This window comes from Danio rerio, chromosome 22 (assembly GCF_052040795.2).
Source record: "Danio rerio strain M-AB ecotype USA chromosome 22, GRCz13ab, whole genome shotgun sequence".
Lineage (NCBI taxonomy): Eukaryota > Metazoa > Chordata > Actinopteri > Cypriniformes > Danionidae > Danio > Danio rerio.
This window is the reverse complement of record NC_141042.1, coordinates 26744043-26764209: the sequence shown is the minus strand read 5'-3', so window position 1 is coordinate 26764209 and position 20167 is coordinate 26744043. Positions and strand designations below refer to the sequence as shown.

The 20167-nt window shown below is 38.2% G+C and overlaps 1 protein-coding gene across 3 annotated transcripts; it reads left to right on the top strand.

Annotated features, from left to right (window-relative positions):
* Positions 1-5703: 5703 nt before the first annotated feature.
* Positions 5704-18614, top strand: LOC110438304 (uncharacterized). 3 transcript variants are annotated; one of them, XR_015522082.1, is made up of 14 exons: positions 5704-6032; positions 8176-8322; positions 8463-8588; positions 9075-9218; positions 9359-9484; positions 10084-10221; positions 10646-10789; positions 10926-11525; positions 11672-11766; positions 11899-11949; positions 13774-14155; positions 14902-15066; positions 16481-16693; positions 18339-18614. XR_015522082.1 is itself a non-coding variant. In XM_087304442.1 (13 exons), exons 1-13 carry the CDS (start codon positions 5975-5977, stop codon positions 16576-16578), a joined length of 2274 nt encoding a protein of 757 aa, XP_087160568.1. In that variant the 5' UTR covers positions 5931-5974; the 3' UTR covers positions 16579-18614. The 3 variants fall into 3 exon arrangements, 2 of the variants coding, with proteins under 2 accessions (XP_087160569.1, XP_087160568.1); XM_087304442.1 differs by having other exon boundaries at positions 5931-6032; positions 16481-18614; XM_087304443.1 differs by lacking the exons at positions 9359-9484; positions 10084-10221; positions 10646-10789 and having other exon boundaries at positions 16481-18614.
* Positions 18615-20167: the final 1553 nt, after the last annotated feature.

Below are 20167 nucleotides of genomic sequence, written 5' to 3'. Positions count from 1 at the left end.
ATAAACAGACAGCACACGCACTTTAAATTATTTTAATTTAGCTTTACTGTATGTATGAATTTGTTTTAAACGGGTTGTTTTTCTTCCAGTCACATATATTAAATGTTTAAATATCTATTACATGTATGGTACTGCTTATATTATTTCACCATCTGTACACCAATATAAGTAGTAAATGTGCGTGTCCGTCGGTGGGGCTGTGTCGGTGTGGTCATGTGGGCTGGTGTGGCTACAGTGCCAAGGCTGAATTTTTGTCCCAGTCCGCCCCTGGTAAAGATATTTGAATATTGGAAACTATTTAAACAACGTTTTTCACGTTGTATTTGATCAGGAACAGCAATGTAAAATTTATAAAAGATGTGTTTGGCCATTAATTTCTGAATGAAAAATTATCCTGCTGCCGAGGATTACGTGAGGAGATGATTGACAGGTCTGGTAACTAGGCAACATAACAGTCCGTTAAAGAGGAATAACGGTAGTTTGTCCTAAAGCTTGCGTTATACACTCTAAAGCACAGTTTCTTTAAGTAAGGTCATACTCTAAGGATGTCGTATAATAACGATAGGTCTTACCTTATCTAGGACGTGTCTTTTTCTCACCTCTTAACAGCCAGAATAATCACGATGATCCTCGGTGACGGTAGCTGTTCAGAGCCGCGTACTGGCAAGAGTCTCAACGGCGACCAATAACGGAATATTGGATAAATCTAGCGAACAAAGTAGTTATTTGATACTTCTAGAGGACATTTCTGCGATAATTGACACACTTCTCTTGTCTACAGCTGACAGTGAAATGTCTGCTTACTCAAAGATGCACATCTTTCTTCCACCTTTGGAACTTCCGGTCACCAATCTCCATCTCGACAACAGATAAGCACTTTTTAATTAAACACAGGTAAAGAGCCTAGAATCTATGGTTATATATGTTATATTAGATTCTATGCTCTTTGGCATATCGGAGAGTGATGATTTATGTCAAGAGGGAAGGTGTTACATCACTTGTTTCTAGAAACCCATATTAGAAATTGGTTATGTCACCACATACTTTTGAAGAGCCCTCCATTTTACCCATCCATCTGAAAATGAGTATGTTCCTCCATTTCTCAGTGAATATGGGCAGTGCGTTTAGGTGCATTTTAAGAAAATAGATTTATTAAACAGTTATATGTTATAATAATATTTTAGTCACTGAACATATTTAGACAATGGAAAGATAATACAATTAAATTCAAACAAACTATTGCAAAAAAATGCAAATATTCTCTTGATTTTTCCTCTTTTTTAAAATTAGTATTTAATATTTTTATCCAAAGAAGAGAGACACATAGCATGAGGCAAGCATATTTGAGCTCTGAAAACAGTGTTTTGCCTTTTAAAGTAAATTTTATATGATCAATTGTTGAATCTAAGTAATTATAGGCAAGTTAGAGAATATTTCATATATGTTGTAGTAAGTTACTTTAGTCAGGCCCGTAGCCAGCCTGGTAAAAGGAGTGGTTGTTTTTCCCAAAAAAAGTGAAACTTTTTGCAGTTATTCGCCTCATTTTTTATTTATTTATTAGGCTTAAATACTGCCTTTTAAGACATTTTCAGCACTGTTTTTTTGCTGGATTAGCTTGTCGGATGGTCATCATACCACACTATTTGATGTGTAAAAATATTTCCAAAAAATTTAGAATAAGAAATATGAAGAAAAAAAAAACACAAATTTAATACATCCTATATCATTAGAAAAAAAAGATCTGTTAAAGTTTTAAATTATTGGACTAATGTCATTTATTAGGCAAATATACTGAGCAGCACATTCAACTTTCCTCAGTCAGAATTTGAGAGGGGTCTGGATGCAGACCTGGTGCAGTGCAATCTGAGCTGCATCCAATGCTATTTAATGCGCTCACCTAACCCCACCCGTCACTGTGACGTCACTCACTCCATTGAGTGCACTGTGTCTGACATTGCATTGCTGATTGATGCAATCTCAGCTTGCATCATAAAGGCTGCATCCAGATACCATTGCAGAATTTGGAAATTTGAATATTGAATAATTAAAGCATCATTTATTAATTTTCTTTTCAGCTTAGTCCCTTTATTAACCTTCCAGCTAAAGCCCATCACTGGGAAACACCCATCACACTAATACACTACGGCCAATTTAGCTTACCAAATGTACCTGTACCGCATGTGTTTGGACTTGTGGGGGAAACCAGAGCACTTGGAGGAAACACATTTGAACACAGGGAGAACATGCAAACTCCACACAGAAACGCCAACTGACTCAGCCGAGGCTCAAACCGGCGACCGTCTTGAGGCAAGACATGTGGTACAGGTGAATTGGGTAAGCTAAAAGTGTCCATAGTGTATGAGTGTGAATGAGAGTATATGGGTGCCTTCCAGTGATGGGTTGCAGCTAGAAGGGCATCTGCCGCATAAAACATGTGCTTGATAAGTTGGGGGTTCATTCCACTGTGGCGACCCAGATCAACAAAGGAACTAAGCCGAAAATAAACTAAATGAATGAATAAAGTAGAGCAGGGGTGTCCAAACTCGGCCCTGAGGGCCAGTGTCCAGAAGAGTTTAGCTCCAACCCTAATCAGACACACCTGAACAGCTAATTAAGCTCTTACTAGATATACTAGAAACTTCCTGGCAAGTTAGTTGAAGCAAGTTGGAGATAAACTCTCCATGACACCGGCCCTCCAGGCCCGAGCTTGGACACCCCGGATGTAGAACTTGATGATTTTTCTAGCCTCTTTTGTAAAAAATTGTACATTTGAAAATTCATGGATAACAACAACAGCCAAATTATTAATTAACTTTAATATGGGCCACTTTTGGTGCTTCACACTTTTTTCTATTGGTCATTTTTTTTCTTTCAAGAATAAGGTCCAAGACTTCTAAAAGTTACTTGTGGAATGTTTTCTCTATTTAACAACAGTACAGGTCAGTGGTGAAAGATGACTTCACTTATGTCAGATTCCGCATGGTCTTAAAGCCTTTGATAGGTTAAACATTACATGATGCATCAATATTGTTCTGTAAAGGCTAAATTGAGTCTGCCGGCTGTAAAACAGATCTTCTCTGTGTTGTTTTGTGTTGTGTTCACACTTATTGTCAGATTAACACACAGATAAAGTAGTTCAGGCATGTTTTGAGAGCATTACAGTCCAAATCAAATCAAATCACTTTTATTGTTACATCATCAGCAGCACGTGTGCTATGATTAGTGTAAAGCTTAGGTGCTGGCTCCACACTGTACAAAATACAGATGCAAATAAAATGACAGACAAAATACAGACAGTCCAAAAAAAAAAAACAAAAAAAAAAAACAGGACAATGTAAAATTGACAGTGATATGTACAATGAATATGCCGTATCACTATGCTGAAGGATTTGACTTCTGTTAATGCAAGGAGCCGGTGTGAAGAACAAAGAGCAAGAGTCAGAGATACAATTTATTGAAGACAATAGTCAGAACTTATGATTAATTTGATTCAGCTTAAAAGATTAAAAAGATTTTAAGCTTAAGATTAAGCTTAAAAGATTAAGGCAACCAGGATTGTTTACAGTGTAGTAAAGTTTTCATAGAGCCTATTTCTAATTTTAATATATTGAAAGTTGTAATTTACTACTTTATTTTCTTTGCAGCATTATGTTGTTTATTAGTGTATTAAATAAAATGTTTAAAGTATTAAATTAATGCTTATGTGCCTGACTTAACCTTAACAAACAAATCATAATATTGCATTGGATTATGATCCACTTACATTGTGTTTACAGAATTTGTACTAATTACAATTTGTGACCCAGTGTGTGAAAACCAGGCCACAACTTATTCTGAGATAAAGTTTGATTGTAGCCATTAATTTCCCTGTGATTTCAGTTGTTGACATTGTTTTACTCAGTTAATATTAAATACATATATTATTAGTATTTTCACAGCCTGTTTTTTATTTCATGTATGAAACGAAAAAAAAATGACTCCAGCTTTCACAGACTGGGTCACATTTTTAACATTATTTATCAATTAACCTAAATATTGTTGATAATAATTACACTGCCATTTCAATGCCGGCTTCGGGAGAGACTTGGGGTACGAAGAACTGTCTGACTGCTTTGATTTTTGCGAGCTCTGTCATTGCGGGAATGCTGCTCTCCAGAGGCATGTTGTCCCACAGACCACCATGAGCCACAGAGAACGCTCTCCGGCAGTTGGCTTAATAACAATTTCCAGCACTCTGCAGCCAGGTATCTATTTTCTCCCTCTCGCTGCAGTATTTTTTCAGTCGCTTGCGTTTAAACTCTGAAATTTTAAGACTCGGAGGGTTAGCGGAAACATCTGCCATTACTCTCTGTCAAGACTTGACAGACTCTGCACAACAGACCCGCCCACCTCACGAAACAAAAACCAATCAAACTAACGATGACGTATGAAGTATTACCCAATCAAGAGTAGGAAATGAGGCATCTTCATAAAACGCGTGTGGGATGATTTGCATAAAAAATATACATTTAAAAATGATAAAAAATACGGGACAGAACCATGCCTGTCAACATTGGGATGTGAAAATAAAGGATATGGCCACCATAATATGGGATTCCCCCAACACTCCCCCTCCCCCCTAAAAATATCCCCAAATTACTAAATATGTTCATTTGGAGCTGTTTCATTGTAAATAAACAGTTAAATGGTCAGTAATATGTTTGAAAATGATTATTAACAAAAGAAAAATAAATATATACATTAGCAACAAATACATTAGCAAACAGTTCAGCTTATTAAAATGAATAGCTATTATAATGAAACAGAATCAAGCTATCAATCTCATTAGCCGTTTCTCCACTGTATAACTTACACATTCTGATTAAAGAGCAACGAATGAATCTCTCATTTATTTAAGATTTTTTTATTAGATTAAATAAGAGGTGTCACTTTAAAAATGCTCACATCTAATCTTATAATGAAAGCATTCGACTGCTTTCCTAACTTTTTATGCTCATTTAAGACGAAATTAGTTGTGTTTGGAACCCCCCCACCCCCACCAAGATCGACATCTTTATATGTTATTATCATTAATTATGTGTGTATGTCTGTTTAAACATGCACATAAAAGCCAGACCATCTGTTTATCACTATGGAGCACGTCAGCTGACAGTCATGGACCATTAAGTTATATGACTGTTGTGAGGATTGTATAGGATGAGCGACGGCACCTGTAATCAAAAGGAAATGGAATCGCGCCGTTTTTAATATTTATTTATAAGTGTTTTCATTCCTAAACAAAGTGAAAGCACAGAAGACTCGCGTTTTAGAGCAAGAACTGTAAAATACGGGAGAATCCCGGGAAAAACGGGAGGGTTCACAGATATGGACAGAACCCGTCCTGTATTGATTCAAAACGGGACGATTCCGTATTTTAAGGGACAGGTGGCAACCCTATCCTCATCTTCCCTTAACCACTTTAATTCTATCCATTATTATGTTGATGATGTTTTCAAAACACTTTATTTTTCTATTTTCTCCCTCTTTTCTTTTTGACACCTAAAATACACATATATTGATTGATTGACAAAACGCCTGCAAGCAATTCAATGAGCGCCGCCATTTTGAAAAGGTCAAAAAAGCTCTTCCACTGCCTGCAGTGTCATGAAAATCCACAAGAGGGCAAAATACACGTATCAGACTATATACAACAGGCTTTCAATCAAAAGAGTGATCAGGTTTATAATATACAGATCTTAGAAACTTGTGTATTAAAGATAATACGCGCTGCTTTATAGGGTAAAAGTCACAGAAGCTGAGGAAAGATGACTCGTTGCTTAGCAACAGCAGAACGCGTTCTAACGGTTGTAGAGAGTCTGCAGACAAGCACAAACTCAGCTTCAGTAATCTGCTGGAACCAGAAATGAAGGTTGATTGTGAAAGTTGCTCTCGGTCGATAAACACATCGAGCAAAACAGTTGAACGATTTCAGACGATGTCTACAAGACCTTTCAAGATTCTAGCGGAAATGGAAAGTTTTAAGACCGTGATGGGTAAGTCCAGACACTAAGAACACATGTGTTTTGTATTTGCCTGTTTTATATGTCAGATTTTTGATACTAAAACTCTATTTTTACACTCTAAAATAACTAGTGTACTTATTTTGGATTAATAAATACAACCATGCAATATTACACTGCCGTGAGCGCATCAGACGGTCGCTTTTAACCGTTTGTGTGTACATTCAGGTGCTGCTGTTTAGCCAAAATATGGCGATCATAAGTCGATAACCTGACGGTACGGTAGTGAATATAAATGCAGATGCGGTGTTTTAGAGAACAACATCAGTCTAATACTATAAAACACCAGAGTAAAATGCAGATAACCTACTAAGTCTTTCTTGAGTCAGAGTCAAACTCTTCCTAATGAATATATAATGATATACAGGCCTTTAGCTAGCCTGGGGGAAATGGGGCTTTCTTTTCTCTAAATGTAGACCTTTTACAGTTATTAGCCTTACAGTATGTTTCTCTTAATAATGAGATTATAATACTGCACTTTAGTGATATTTCAAGCACTATTTTGAGCTGGATTAGCTTGATGGATGGTCATCATAATAACACTTTTTGAGGTACCAAAAGCATTTGCTAAATAAATCGAATGAAGAAGTATGATAAAAATATTATTTTAAAAATACAAATTTATTATAACCTTTTGGGGCTTGTGTGGCCACAGTCATAGACAGCACATTTTAGCTCTTAGGTGGCTGTTTAAAATACTTTGAATGTTTTATATTTTGTTTCAGACATACAGTGTCATCCTGCAACTGTTTTGCAGCATATGAAATGTCCCAAACCCTATTTTTGAACTGTCCAAAATGGGAAAAAATGTTGTTTTTACTCTCTGAGAGTCATTTTTCTATGTTATATATGCATTAAAAACAGTCAGGAGAAAGTGTTTATGTAAATTTAGACTACGAGTCCACATATATGGACATCAGGTTTCTCTAAAAGTACATCATATCAAAAGATGATACTTAGATGTTTATTCTAATTAGGTTCCATTAAGCCCAAAAAGCAAAGAGAAATAAAAAAAATGCATGTAAAAACACCTTGAGCCTTAAGAGGATATTATATGTAATTTTTAAAAAGAGTTAAATGAGAAATGGTCGTCTGTCATTTTTGGGAAAATTATAAACTGATCAGCACATTCAACTTTCCTCAGCCAGAATTCGGCCTTCTAAAGCATAATATTAAAGTAGAGCTTAACTTTTTGAAAGTTCAACAAAAAATAGCCTAATAAGTATTAAATTTAACTTTAACATGGACTGCTTTTGGCTTCAAACCTTATTATTGGTATTTTTTCAAAAACGTCCAAGATTCTGAATAAACGTTGGGCTGCTTATAATTGTTATTATTATTAAACTTAATAATTGTTTAGATTTATTGTAAGCCTTCTTTGATGGGTTATTTTTACACTTTATGATGACATAGCAGTCAAAATAGGACTAAGAGCTCATGCTTGGGACAATTCTGGATCATATGTCAGCGACGAGGGGGTCTTTCAAACCACTTTAACGCCCCCTGGCTACGGGTCTGATTTATAATGTATAATAGTGAAAATGTTCATTTTAATACACTAACAGCTATACTAATAATGAATGACTATTCAATTGTACAAAAATGTGACTCTGGACCCAGGTCTTATGTTTGCAATAGCCAAACTACATTACAAATGCAGGCCCGTAGCCAGCCTGGTGAAAGGGGCGGCTCTTTTTTTCTCAAAATGTGGACATTTTTGCAGTCTTAAAGCATTTTTCAACAGGTTATTTTCACAATTTATGGTGATGTAGCAGCCAAAATAGGACAAATGAGCTCATGTATAGGACAAATCCTGCACCTTTTCCATTGAGATGTGGGTCTTTCAAACCAGCCAAACCCCCCACTCTGGCTACGGGCCTGAAATATGACAAAAGCAGGAGAATATTATGATCATGTTTCATGAAGATTATTTACAGACCTGCTGCTGTAAATGTATAAAAACTCAGTGTTTGATGTTTATAATCTGCACCGCTAAGAACTTAATTTGACAATTTAAAAAGTGATTTTGTCAATGTTTGTATTTTTTATGAATTAATGACAATAAAAATCATGATTTAGATTAAGAGTTTAATGTTTGTTGTGTTTTAATCCACAGTTAAAGGTGAAGGAGAGAAGTGGAAAGAGGATGATGCTTTTCACAGTATTTTAGGTGAAGGTAAACCATATTCTCTACGGATACGCATCAAAGTTGCAGATCGGAAGAACATAAGAGTGGGCGCCGACACAGAGGCGTCCAGCTCAGGTCAGTCCACTCTTTATGACTGGAGAAATACTGGAAAACTGGAGCACTGCTGCCATTTGTTACATCCCAGAGTAAAATAAACGGCAATTATTGAAATAACTGATTATTAATAATTCATTATTGACTGTAATCCACATCAGGAGGAAGAGGAGTGAAGAGGAAAGCGGATGATGATTTGCAGAGTGTTTCTGATGGAGTCAAACCATATGCTCCGCGGAAACGCATCAGAGCTGCAGAGACGTCCAGCGATGAGAACAGCAGCTCAGGTCAGTTTCCCGTTACAGAATCACACTTTTCTACAGTTTCATCACTTAAAATTCATAATACATAATCAGTTAGCTGCTAAAGCAATGGCAGAAATACACTGTATGTGTGAAAATTATCCACTTTTATTTGTGCCAAAAAATCATTTAAATAGGGGGCCACGCGGTGTTGCAGTGGGTAGCATGTTCGCCTCACAGATAGAAGGTCGCTGGTTCGAACCTCGGCTGAGTCAGTTGGTGTTTCTGTGTGGAGTTTGCATGTTCTCCCCGTGTTGGCGTGGGTTTCCTCCGGGTGCTCCGGGTTCCCCCACAGTCCAAACTATTTTCTACAATGTAGATTGTGTCAAAGCAGCTTAACATAGAAGTTGTAGTAAATTGAAACTTTGTCAGTCCAGTTTTCCGAGTTGAAAAGCTTCATTACTGGCATAAAAAAATAAATGATTGTTTAGATTAAGAGTGTATTGTTCATTGTGTTGTCATCCACATTAGGAGGAAGAGGAGAGAAGCGGAAAGCAGATGATGCTTTTCAGAGTGTTTCTGGTGGAGGCAAACCATCTGCCCACCGGAAACGCATCAAAGTTGCAGAGCTGGAGAACACAAGTGTAGACGCCGACACAGAGGCGTCCAGCTCAGGTCAGTCCACTCTTTATGACTGGAGAAATACTGGAAAACTGGAGCACTGCTGCCATTTGTTAAATCCCAGAGTAAAGTAAATGGCAATTAATGAAATAATCGATCATTAATAATTCATTATTGACTGTAATCCACATCAGGAGGAAGAGGAGTGAAGAGGAAAGCGGATGATGGTTTGCAGAGTGATTCTGATGGAGTCAAACCATACGCTCTGCGGAAACGCATCAAAGCTGCAGAGACGTCCAGCGATGAGAACAGCAGCTCAGGTCAGTTTCCCGTCACACTCTTCTACAAGTGTATGAGCATATATTTGTCAGCTTAAAGGCACAGTGCACGACGACACAAAGCAGCAGAGCTTTTATTATGCCACAGTCCACTGCGTCTGGTTCTTCAGCTCGTGATCAGGTGTGCTGTTTTACATTTCAGGCTTCTGTTATAATGCTGCTCTGTGCAGTCAAATAAAACACAAACATATTAAAACCTCGCTAGACAAACAGCAGAAATAGAGGATGTGTGACGTCATTAGCATGAACACACACACTGGCTGTGTCTAAAATCACACACTTCCATACTAAACAGTACATTAAGACAGTACGTGAGCCGAGTAGTATGTCTGAATTCACAGTATTTGACAAACAGCATGTGAGAAGTACCCGGATGACCTACTACTACTGGAGAGATTCGGAAGTGGGCATCCAGTGGACGCTACTCTATCCCATAATGCACAGCGAGATCATTCATGAATCACTCCTCTAGTGGATTTTGGAGATTTTCATTATAAAAGTCTCACATATTGTGCCTACAATAAATGCCAATCAATGAAAGAACTGAGCATTAATAATGCATTGTTGACTGTAATCCACAGAAGCTCCAAGAGCACAGAAGAGGAAGGCTAGATGTCTGGATCAGAACACAGCTGCTGCAAAACGAATGAAAACAGCACAGATCCAACATGGCAGCAGCAGCAGTGGCGGGAAAACTGCAGCAGAAGACAGCAGCTCAGGTCAGTGTGCTTTAGGAAGCTGTAGGGGCGCCATATGGGCATATATGATGATATCACAATATTTTAAGGGATATCCTGATTCACGATTTGATCAAAACTCTTCTGTGATGTTGGTTTTATTTAATATTTTTCAAGCTGTCATATTATCTGAACATTTGTTTTGAGTTATTTTAGTCACAGGAACTAAACTATGAAAAATAAACTAAACTAAGAAAACTATGAATGTGTGCTCTAATCCGCTAATGCAGTGAATTAATTCAGGTTATTTTATTGTTTCAATTATCTTGTAGTCTCTTAAATGTGATTTTCTCCATATTTAGATTTTTGAATCCTCAGATAGCACAACAGAAATCTGCCATGAAATAATAAAACATGATTGATTAATTGAAGAGTGTATTGTTCATTGTGTTGTCATCCACATAAGGAGGAAGAGGAGAGAAGCGGAAAGCAGATGATGCTTTTCAGAGTGTTTCTGGTGGAGGCAAACCATCTGCCCGCCGGAAACGCATCAGAGTTGCAGAGCAGGAGAACACAAGTGTAGATGCCGACACAGAGGCGTCCAGCTCAGGTCAGTCCACTCTTTCTGACTGGAGAAATACTGGAAAACTGGAGCACTGCTGCCATTTGTTAAATCCCAGAGTAAAATAAATGCCAATATTGAAATAACCGATTATTAATAATTCATTATTGACTGTAATCCACAGAAGTTCCAAGAGGACAGAAGAGAAAGGCTGGATGTCTGGATCAGGACAGCAGAAATCAAGACACAGTTGCTGCAAAACGAATGAAAACAGCACAGATCCAACATGGCGGCAACAGCAGTGGGAAAACTGCAGCAGAAAACAGCAGCTCAGCTGAAGACAGCAGCTCAGCTGAAGACAGCAGCTCAGCTGAAGACAGCAGATCAGCTGAAGACAGCAGATCAGTTGAAGGCAGCAGATCAGTTGAAGGCAGCAGATCAGTTGAAGACAGCAGATCAGTTGAAGACAGCAGATCCGTTGAAGACAGCAGATCCGTTGAAGACAGCAGATCAGTTGAAGACAGCAGATCAGTTGAAGACAGCAGATCAGCTGAAGACAGCAGCTCAGCTGAAGACAGCAGATCAGCTGAAGACAGCAGATCAGTTGAAGACAGCAGATCAGTTGAAGACAGCAGATCAGTTGAAGACAGCAGATCAGTTGAAGGCAGCAGATCAGTTGAAGGCAGCAGATCAGTTGAAGGCAGCAGATCAGTTGAAGGCAGCAGATCAGTTGAAGACAGCAGATCAGCTGAAGACAGCAGATCAGTTGAAGACAGCAGCTCAGGTTCGTCTTCTGTCATAATGTTTTCTGTCTAATCTGCAGGGTTTTGTATTATTTTTCAGAGTTTTACAGAATTTTCTCACTATTAGATTAGAGCAGAAGAGTCACAGGAGTGAGCAATGTCATAAATGTGATGTATTTCTCTTCAGGATCTTTACTTGACAGATATGTGCTTGGAGAGAAGCTGGGAGAGGGACGCCATGGCACTGTCTATTTGGCTACACGGAAATCTGACGGCCAGAAGGTAACATTCACTTCATTTGTGTGTTTGTGTGTGTGTGTGTGTGCGTGTGTGTATGTATGTGTGTGTGTGTGCGTGTGTGTGATCAGACATCTCTCTGGTTGAATAAGTTTTGACTTTATGCTTTCTTTGCAGGTTGCCATAAAAATTGTGATTAAGGATTATTATGGAGAGTTGTACCACGTGGTAAGTTTGCATTCAAATATCTGAAGAGAAGTGATGAACTCCATGTTTAGTCATGTTTTTATGTTGTGTATTGAAGGGTGCAAGTGTAAACAACACGCTTTATGGAAAAGACTGAAACTGGACGTGTTTAGTCATTTCCAGAAATCCTGTTTTGACTGAATATTAAAGAGTTTCTGGACATTTCTAATAATGGGGGTTATCAGCTTTTGCAGATGAACTGCGGAGCACAAAACCAGTCATAATGTCTGAAACTGAGATTTGGGGATCATCTGAAAGATCAGTAAAGAAGCTTTTCAATAATGTTTGCTTTGTTAGAACAATATTTGATGGAGATGCGGCTGTTTGACCATCTGGAAGGTGAAAAACATCTGAATATTGAGAAAATCAGCTTTAAAGTTAATAACTTAAACTAAGTCCAGCACATTTCCATGTAAACTACATATGATAATAATACCACACTGATAGGAAATGCACAAATATATACTGAAACTAAATCTTTAATTAAAGTCAGAATTTAGAGTTTTCCTAAAAATAAACCCGCATGACAAAAGACTGGTGTAGTGGTCCAGGGTCACATGTAGTGTTGAGTTTGAGTTAATATGTGAACATAGCTCTGTTTCCATCCACCTGTTTCATGCACATTTAGGATTCTCACATAAACAATGCTGAAAACACCAAGATGCACAAACATGTTGTCATGCGCATAACTTACTAGGATAAACTTTATTCCAGAAGAAAAAAAAATGTACATCAACTACATCAGGAGCATTTTTACCTGATAAACACTAGCATGCAGATTAAACAAGTCATGTGATTGTGTCAGAAGAGGTCATGTGATGATATCAATGTGTGTTCAGGGTCTTTGTGTCATTAATGTTGGTCTGCAGCTCTCCAGTGTGTCAGATCTGAAATGTTGATTGTAGATGGCCTCAGCTAGGGATGATATTGTTAAGGTTTTATTGGTATTACTACTTTTATTGATAACACTTATTAGTTTAGTACTTTAACTGTTCTCTTATAAATCTTATTATTTTTAGGAAAAAAACAATTGAACAGAATTAACAACACCTAATTTTATTATTACATTTATGCAAAATAAAGCAAAACCAATAAATGTAAAACAAATAAATACAGATTTTCCTGTAAAAGAATGCACAGCCGAGAACTGTGAAGGCTTTTATACTTGACGCACTCGCCATTGTACTATTGGGCAGAAACATGAGCATTCCTCATGTGAGATTTCCCACTGTGCAGACGAATATCACAAATTAGAAAAGGTTGGTCAGTTAATTATTCTACTGTTAGTAATGTTTACTCAGCAATAATTCTCCAGAACCGATAGCAGAACCGTTAACGTCAGAGCTTTCCTATACTTCGATCTTTTATAATTTAGCTGCGATACTGATAAAGTACAGAGTTTCGGTACCCATCTCTAGCCTCAGTCCTCCGTCAGTCTGTCATCACAGTGCTTCAGTATTCTTCTTCTTCTGTTATTATTCCCTCCAGAACTGTCTTGAGCATCTGTCTGCGCTCCCGTCTCTAAAAGTCACCGCATTTACCGCGCTCATTGTGTTTGGTCTTGGTCTTCTGTGGCGAAACTCATTTCTCTGACTGATATTTGCCGCTAGTTTATAATTCAGTGATGATTTAATTCTCTTGGACTCATTGATGGAAACGCTGCTTGATTCTTTTATATGATCTGCCAGTTTTGCACATGAGTTTAATCAGCATCTTTGGATGGAAACACAGCTATTGACACATTACAATGCCATAAATATATGAGACACTCACATCTAACCTTTTCCTGACTTGATTTTTCTCTAGGATGGATATTCTACATATGTGATCCCAGAAGCACGTCATATGATGATCCTCAAGAAACCTCCGCTCTGCCCGTACATCATAGAGCTGTACGAGTACGCCATGGAGGGAAAGAATAACTACCTGGTCATGGAGTACGCGTCCTCGTACATAACCTTGGGGAAGTTCATCACGGAGAACAATGGCTGCCTGAGTGAGAGTGTTGCCCGGCAGCTGATCGTGCAGCTCATTATTGCTGCACAGCACTGCATTGAGCATGGCATATTCCATGGGTCCATGAATCTAGAAAACATCCTGGTCAATCCAAAGACCCTGGAGCTCAAGCTGATTGATTTTGGCTACAGTTTTTATGTTTCAAAAGGCTGCTGGAGATGCCCCACTCTGGGTGAGTTGGCTTTTAGTGCTGCTTATTAAAGGGAAAGTTCACACACATGAAGATAGCTTTAGTAATGAAAAATTCTCATGTCGTCGTGAACCCCTGAACACAAATGAAGACATTTTAGATGAAATCTGAGAGCTCTTTGAGTCTCCATAGACAGCAAAGGTCTATAAACGGACCCACAACATCCTTAAAACAGACCATATGACTTCAGTGGATCAATCAGAGCATTGTCAGATTCTGAGAATACTTGTATTTCCACATAAAGCCAAAATAACGACTTTATTGAACAGGTTCTCATCCTCAGTGTCAGTATATTGCGCACGTTCAGGAGAGCTCTGAGGCCTTCACGCATGTTGCTCTCAGTTGCACTGCTGATGTATCATCTCGTATGCGCCTGTGCTTTCTTCCAATCAGAGGAGGACATCAGCGGTGTACGTCACTGCACAGAGCTCTTCTAAGTGTGCGCAATATACTGACACTGAGGACAAGAAACTGTTCAATAAAGTCATGATTTCCAGTTAAACCACTGAAGGCATATATGGTCAGAGAGCTCTCGCGTTTCTTCTAAAACATCTTCATTTGTGTTCAGAAGCTGAATGAAGGTCTCAGGGGTTTAAGCTGTGTTATTAATAACAGAATGACATTTTTGGGTGAACTGACCCTTCATCTGTAACCTCCTGTGCATGTATGCTGATGTCAGGAAGGCAAAGATATTGTGAATTACTAACATGAAAATCTCTCACTTGCAGGAGTAACGAGATACCGTAAAAAGGAGGGGGAACCCTTCAGCTATATTTTTTCTGCTGTTAAAGCGCATGTCTGGGCTGTTAGACGAATGCTGTCATACATGGTCAACGGATATGGCTGTTTCTCCAGAGATGGAAGTCCACAATTTAACCCCAGTTTGTCAGCAGGTGAGAAAACAACACTACACATGGTGCAGCTCATGGGTGCCGCTGGGCCACTTATTTTCACTCAGCCCCACTAAATGGTTCACTACTATATTATCAGCTCAGTCCCCTTTAAATTTGATAAGAAAGCGACAGCAAACTTCAGCTCTTCTGTTTTCAACTAATTAGTCATTTAATCAGTAAAGCACAGCCGTGTGGAGTGAGAGCAGAAGCTGTGTTTATCAATAGATTGGTATAATATCTGCATATTTGCAGTTCTTTGCTGTAGAAACACTTGTATCACTTGTACCCCAATGGGTCATGGAGGAGCAGTCGGTTTCCCATGTATCTACAGTTTCCTCAACGCTCCTCTCATCATCACAGCTGTTTCCTACAGTGAACATGTAACTCTTAACAAACAGTTTACTATGTTTATTTCACAATTAACTCTAAATATAAAGCTCATCACAGTGCATATGTCATTAACTAAAGCGTACCGTCATGCACAGCGTTAAACGGTGACAGAAGCGCTCAGTGTGTGCACTCACTTTAATATCGAGTGACATCAGAGTAAACATTATGTTTTGCATTTCTTATTTCCACTTATAATATGATTGTGAAATATGTAAATTAGCCTCTACGGCTTTAATATGTTCATATTTTGAATGAGAAAAGTGGCGTTTTATTTATTTAATACATGAAATAATGTACTTTTACAAAAGTGGTTTGTACCACAGTAAACAGGTGTGTTGAGCTGATTTCACTCATTCAGAACTCTATGTCTGTCTATGAAATACAATGGAATACAGCTTTAGTGTACAACCCTGCCGTATACGTCAAACTTAACATGTGTTATTAGGATAATATGTATAACAGTTGGACAGGAAACAGCTGGACATTACTGCCTCCATATGTCATCATGGCTCTAAATAAAAGCTCTCACTTTAAATTTCAAATCTTTTTTTAAACAAGTAATGTATAGTCAGTAGATTGCCGCATGGATTTTAAATGCAGAAGCAAAAGCAAACAGTAATCCATTGATAATCCCACTTATTCCATGGTCATTTTCATAGACAAGTTAAAGTACTTTTGCAGGAGATTTGACTGAATCTCCGTCTGTTACGATTTGGTCGTGTGTTTGATATTATAGCTCATAGTAACGTGTGTTAGCTACCTCATCCATTTCTGACCGTATTTGCGACTTGGTTGATCCCCATTGCCTCCAGATAAAGCACACATCCAATGAAATGGTTATGGCTAATGTTTGCATGTGGCGCATTCATCTGGAACTGATTATAACTGACTGAAATTGGATTTAATGATTTCATTCCAGCAAATCAGAATCAAGAATTTCACCAGACCACTGAATAAATCTCTGTGTTGTATCATCATCGAGAGCATCCATGACTAACATGTTCTCTCTTTAATATTTCCACAGAGTGCCAGGATCTGTTGAGGCGGTTATACAGTTTCCACCCTGAAACAGGACCTGTTTTAGAGGAGATTTTAGAGCACGAGTGGTTCAGCATGACGTAGAGGCCATCAGCAGCAGGATACGGTTTCATTCTTCCTTGTTTGACGTTTGTCATTTGTTGTTTTCCGCTTCTGCTTCCCAAATTCTGCACTTCCTCCTGCGAGGGATGCAGTCAGAGCTGCATGTAAATGAGGGCCGGTTGAAGCGTCTCCATTCGTCCATAAGCTCTAGACTGACAGCTCCTCCTCCAGCCAATCTGGTGAGGAAGGAAGCTGATGTCACTCTAATGGCGGCCGATGCGCACAGGCGACGCCGGAGATTGAGTGTTAGCGCTAATCCTCAGCTGGGGTAGAATGTGTCTGCGGCAGGACAGCATTAATAGTTTGAAATAAGGAAAGCAGGTTGATTGACGTTTAGACAGGACGTAGTGTTTTATTTGAACTGGGTTAGCACTGACTGTAGAGTAAATAGTCATATTAAGGGAAATAGTCACAGATTAATCAATCAAACTGCTGGATTTATTAGCATACTAGTGTGCTTTATTTCTCTAGCTGTAGGAGTAATAGTAAAAGATAAAGTCTGCATATCATTACTGTAGTGCGTCAATACTTTATAAAGACAGAAAGCCTAGTTTAGACAGTGGTCGTAGCTCTAACGGGACTTTAGGCAGGTTTAAGTGAGATAAGCGCATATAACAGGGGCGTCGTGGGCCGGTTTTGAAGGCGTTTTCTCTTTAACAGAGATAGGATGGGGTGGTGTAGATGGCGCTGGCGGGGCAGGATTATATGGGCGAATACGCTAGATATAAGAGCCTCCTGCCACAGACATATTTTAGCCCAGCGGTGGATTTCTCAGATCTGATGAGGATTATTTCTAGTGCTGCTGCTCACACCTTTCTGCTTTCTTCTTCTTCTCACTTGTTCTCCAAGCGAGCGCTGGATTTCTGCAAATGAGCTTTAACTTAAACCAGTAGCTGAAGGAGTTTAATGGGGACATTTTGAACAGCAGCGTTTGCTAAATAACAGCGGTTTAGTCAAGACTGGGATATTTAGATATTGGTTATGGACACAAGTGTAGTTTAGAGTATGACTTTAATAGATGTTTATTGATATTAATAAGCTTATTATTGATGATGTTTAGCTTATTTCTGCTTGTGTTCTTTAGATAATGTGCGTGCTTGTTTGGAGAAAATCTTTGGTCCTCATTGATGAAACATCATTAAATATTGGAGTAAGTTAGTGATAGTTAAAGGTTTGATAGTTAAACGTGTTCGTTAATGAAGTATAATCAAGCATGGTTAGGGTTTAGAGTTAGACATGCACAACATAGAGGAGTAATCATCTTTACTAATGAGGACAAACCTCACTTCTTTCTTTCTTTCTATCTTTCTTTCTTTCTTTCTTTCTTTCTTTCTTTCTTTCTTTCTTTCTTTCTTTCCTAAACACTTGACTTTTTGTTTTTAGAGTTAGGTTAGGGTTAGGATATGGTTAGGGTGTTTGTTAGGGTTATGGTTGGGTTAGGTTATGGTTGGGTTATGGTTGGGTTAGGGTTAGGTTATGGTTGGGTTATGGGTTAAGTAAGGTTTTTTTTTTTTTTGCTTTGTGTTTGGTTTATTTAGTTTCTCCTCTTTCTTCTTCTCTGTCACTGTTGTGTGATCACTGCAGATTGTTATTTAAGAGCGATTGTTAATTATTATACACTTCTCTGTCCTCGCCTGTGCGCATTGGCCGTCATTAGAGTGACGTCAGCTTTTCTCCTCGCCTGATTGGCTGGAGAAGGAAGCTGTCAATCTAGAGCTAATAGGCCAATAGGGAGGCTTCAGCCGGCCTTCATTTGCATGCAGCTCTGACAGCGACACTCGCAGGAGGAAGTGCACAATGTGGGAAGCAGAAGCAGAAAACAGCATCATGTCAGAAAACAATGGAAGTATGAATTCCTGATGATCTGATTTGGTCACTGACCACATGTGTGCTGCTCTTCCTATCATTTCTGTGAAATTGAGACTGTACGCAGAGCGGCCTGCGAACCCCATGGAGTGTGTTGAAGCTGTTTTCTGATCAAACTGTAAACTATTGTCTTCAATAAATTGTATCTTTGACTCCTGCTCTTTGTTCATCACACCGGCTCCTTGCATTAACAGAAGTCAAATCCTTCAGCGTAGTGATACGGGACTGTAATGCACTCAAAACATGCCTGAACTACTTTATCTGTGTGTTGATCTGACAATAAGTGTGAACACAACACAGAGAAGATCTGTTTTACACACTGCAGACTCAATTTAGCCTTTATAGAACAATATTGATGCATCCTGTAATGTTTAAAGCACATTGCCCTGCCATTTGTGTGACTATAATGTGAAATATAAGAGTGTGTTAACTGTGATTTGAGTAATCCTACTGTAATATCTACTGAACTAGCGCCAGGGGTTTCCCAATGTCTGACCAGCAAATGTTGAGCTTTAGCCACAGAACAATGGTTAGAATGGAAATGTCTTCATTTCACAACAGTTTTTAACAACACAGAAAATATTGTGAAAGTTTTGTGGAAACTGTAATGGAAACACACTTATGCTTCAGTTTGTGCTAGAGTTACATTCACACAGCACAGTACACTCAAATATTACCTAATAAGTAAAGTGAACTAGCTAGTGTTCCCAGTTCTCCCAACAATGAAAGATCTGCCATCCTTTACTCAAGTGAAAATATGTTGAAGAATGCTGCACTCATTGACATCTATAGTGTTGTCTTTGCTACTAGAAGTCGATGAGTGCCAGCTAGCAGCATTCTTCAAAATATCTTCACTTGTGTTCAATAAACTTGAGTAAACGAGGTAAGGTTTATCAGTCTGAAATTGCAGCGGCACCTACAAACAGATATACAGTGAGAGTAAAAAGTATTTGATCCCTTGCTGATTTTGTTGGTTTGCCCACTAATAAAGACATGATCATTCTGTACTTTTAATGGTAGATGTATTCTAACATGGAGAGACAGAATATCAAAAAGAAAATCTAGAAAAAAACTTTAAAGAAAATATTTTAATTCATCTGTATTATATATATATATCTTTTTTTTTTACATCTCCCACTATGCATACACACTTTAAAACCCAACTTTTTATTCTTATTCTTTTTTACTTTTTCAATATATTGTAGTGTATACTGTTTAATAACCAATTTACATTATTTAATAAATAAATAGGCGGCATTAGTTTGCACCCTCTCATGGTTGGTACGCACAATATACAGCCGTACGGCTGCAGACGCCATTGCTCTCATCTTTCCAACAGAGTTTGTTCTATTAAAAGCCTGTCCTGCTTATTCAAATGTGTCATAATATTAACAGTTTAATATAGGCTTCTCTGAAACTGTGAATACTTAACTTAAATTTTATTTAGGCTACATTATTTTTTTACCAAACCAACACAATCTCACGGCAACTCATGCTTTGGCACTGAAGCATAGGCCTATAGTGGACTTGTTTTGAAGAACTTCACTACAAAAGTTGTTCGTTATTCTTTTTAACTAGTAGTTAACTGGCCAACGACAAATACACAACAATTAAGATACAAATTATAGCTGACGAAATTCCTTTTAAAAAGATTTTTTATTTTCCAAGAAACATATATGAATTATATTTTTGTTTGTACCCGTCC

Coding starts and splice junctions, on each gene's coding strand:
- LOC110438304 (XM_087304442.1), top strand. CDS start 5,975: ATGTCTACAAGACCTTTCAAGATTCTAGCGGAAATGGAAAGTTTTAAG. Junction 6,033..8,175: donor AAGTTTTAAGACCGTGATGG/GTAAGTCCAGAC, acceptor TTTAATCCACAG/TTAAAGGTGAAGGAGAGAAG. Junction 9,485..10,083: donor CGATGAGAACAGCAGCTCAG/GTCAGTTTCCCG, acceptor TGTAATCCACAG/AAGCTCCAAGAGCACAGAAG.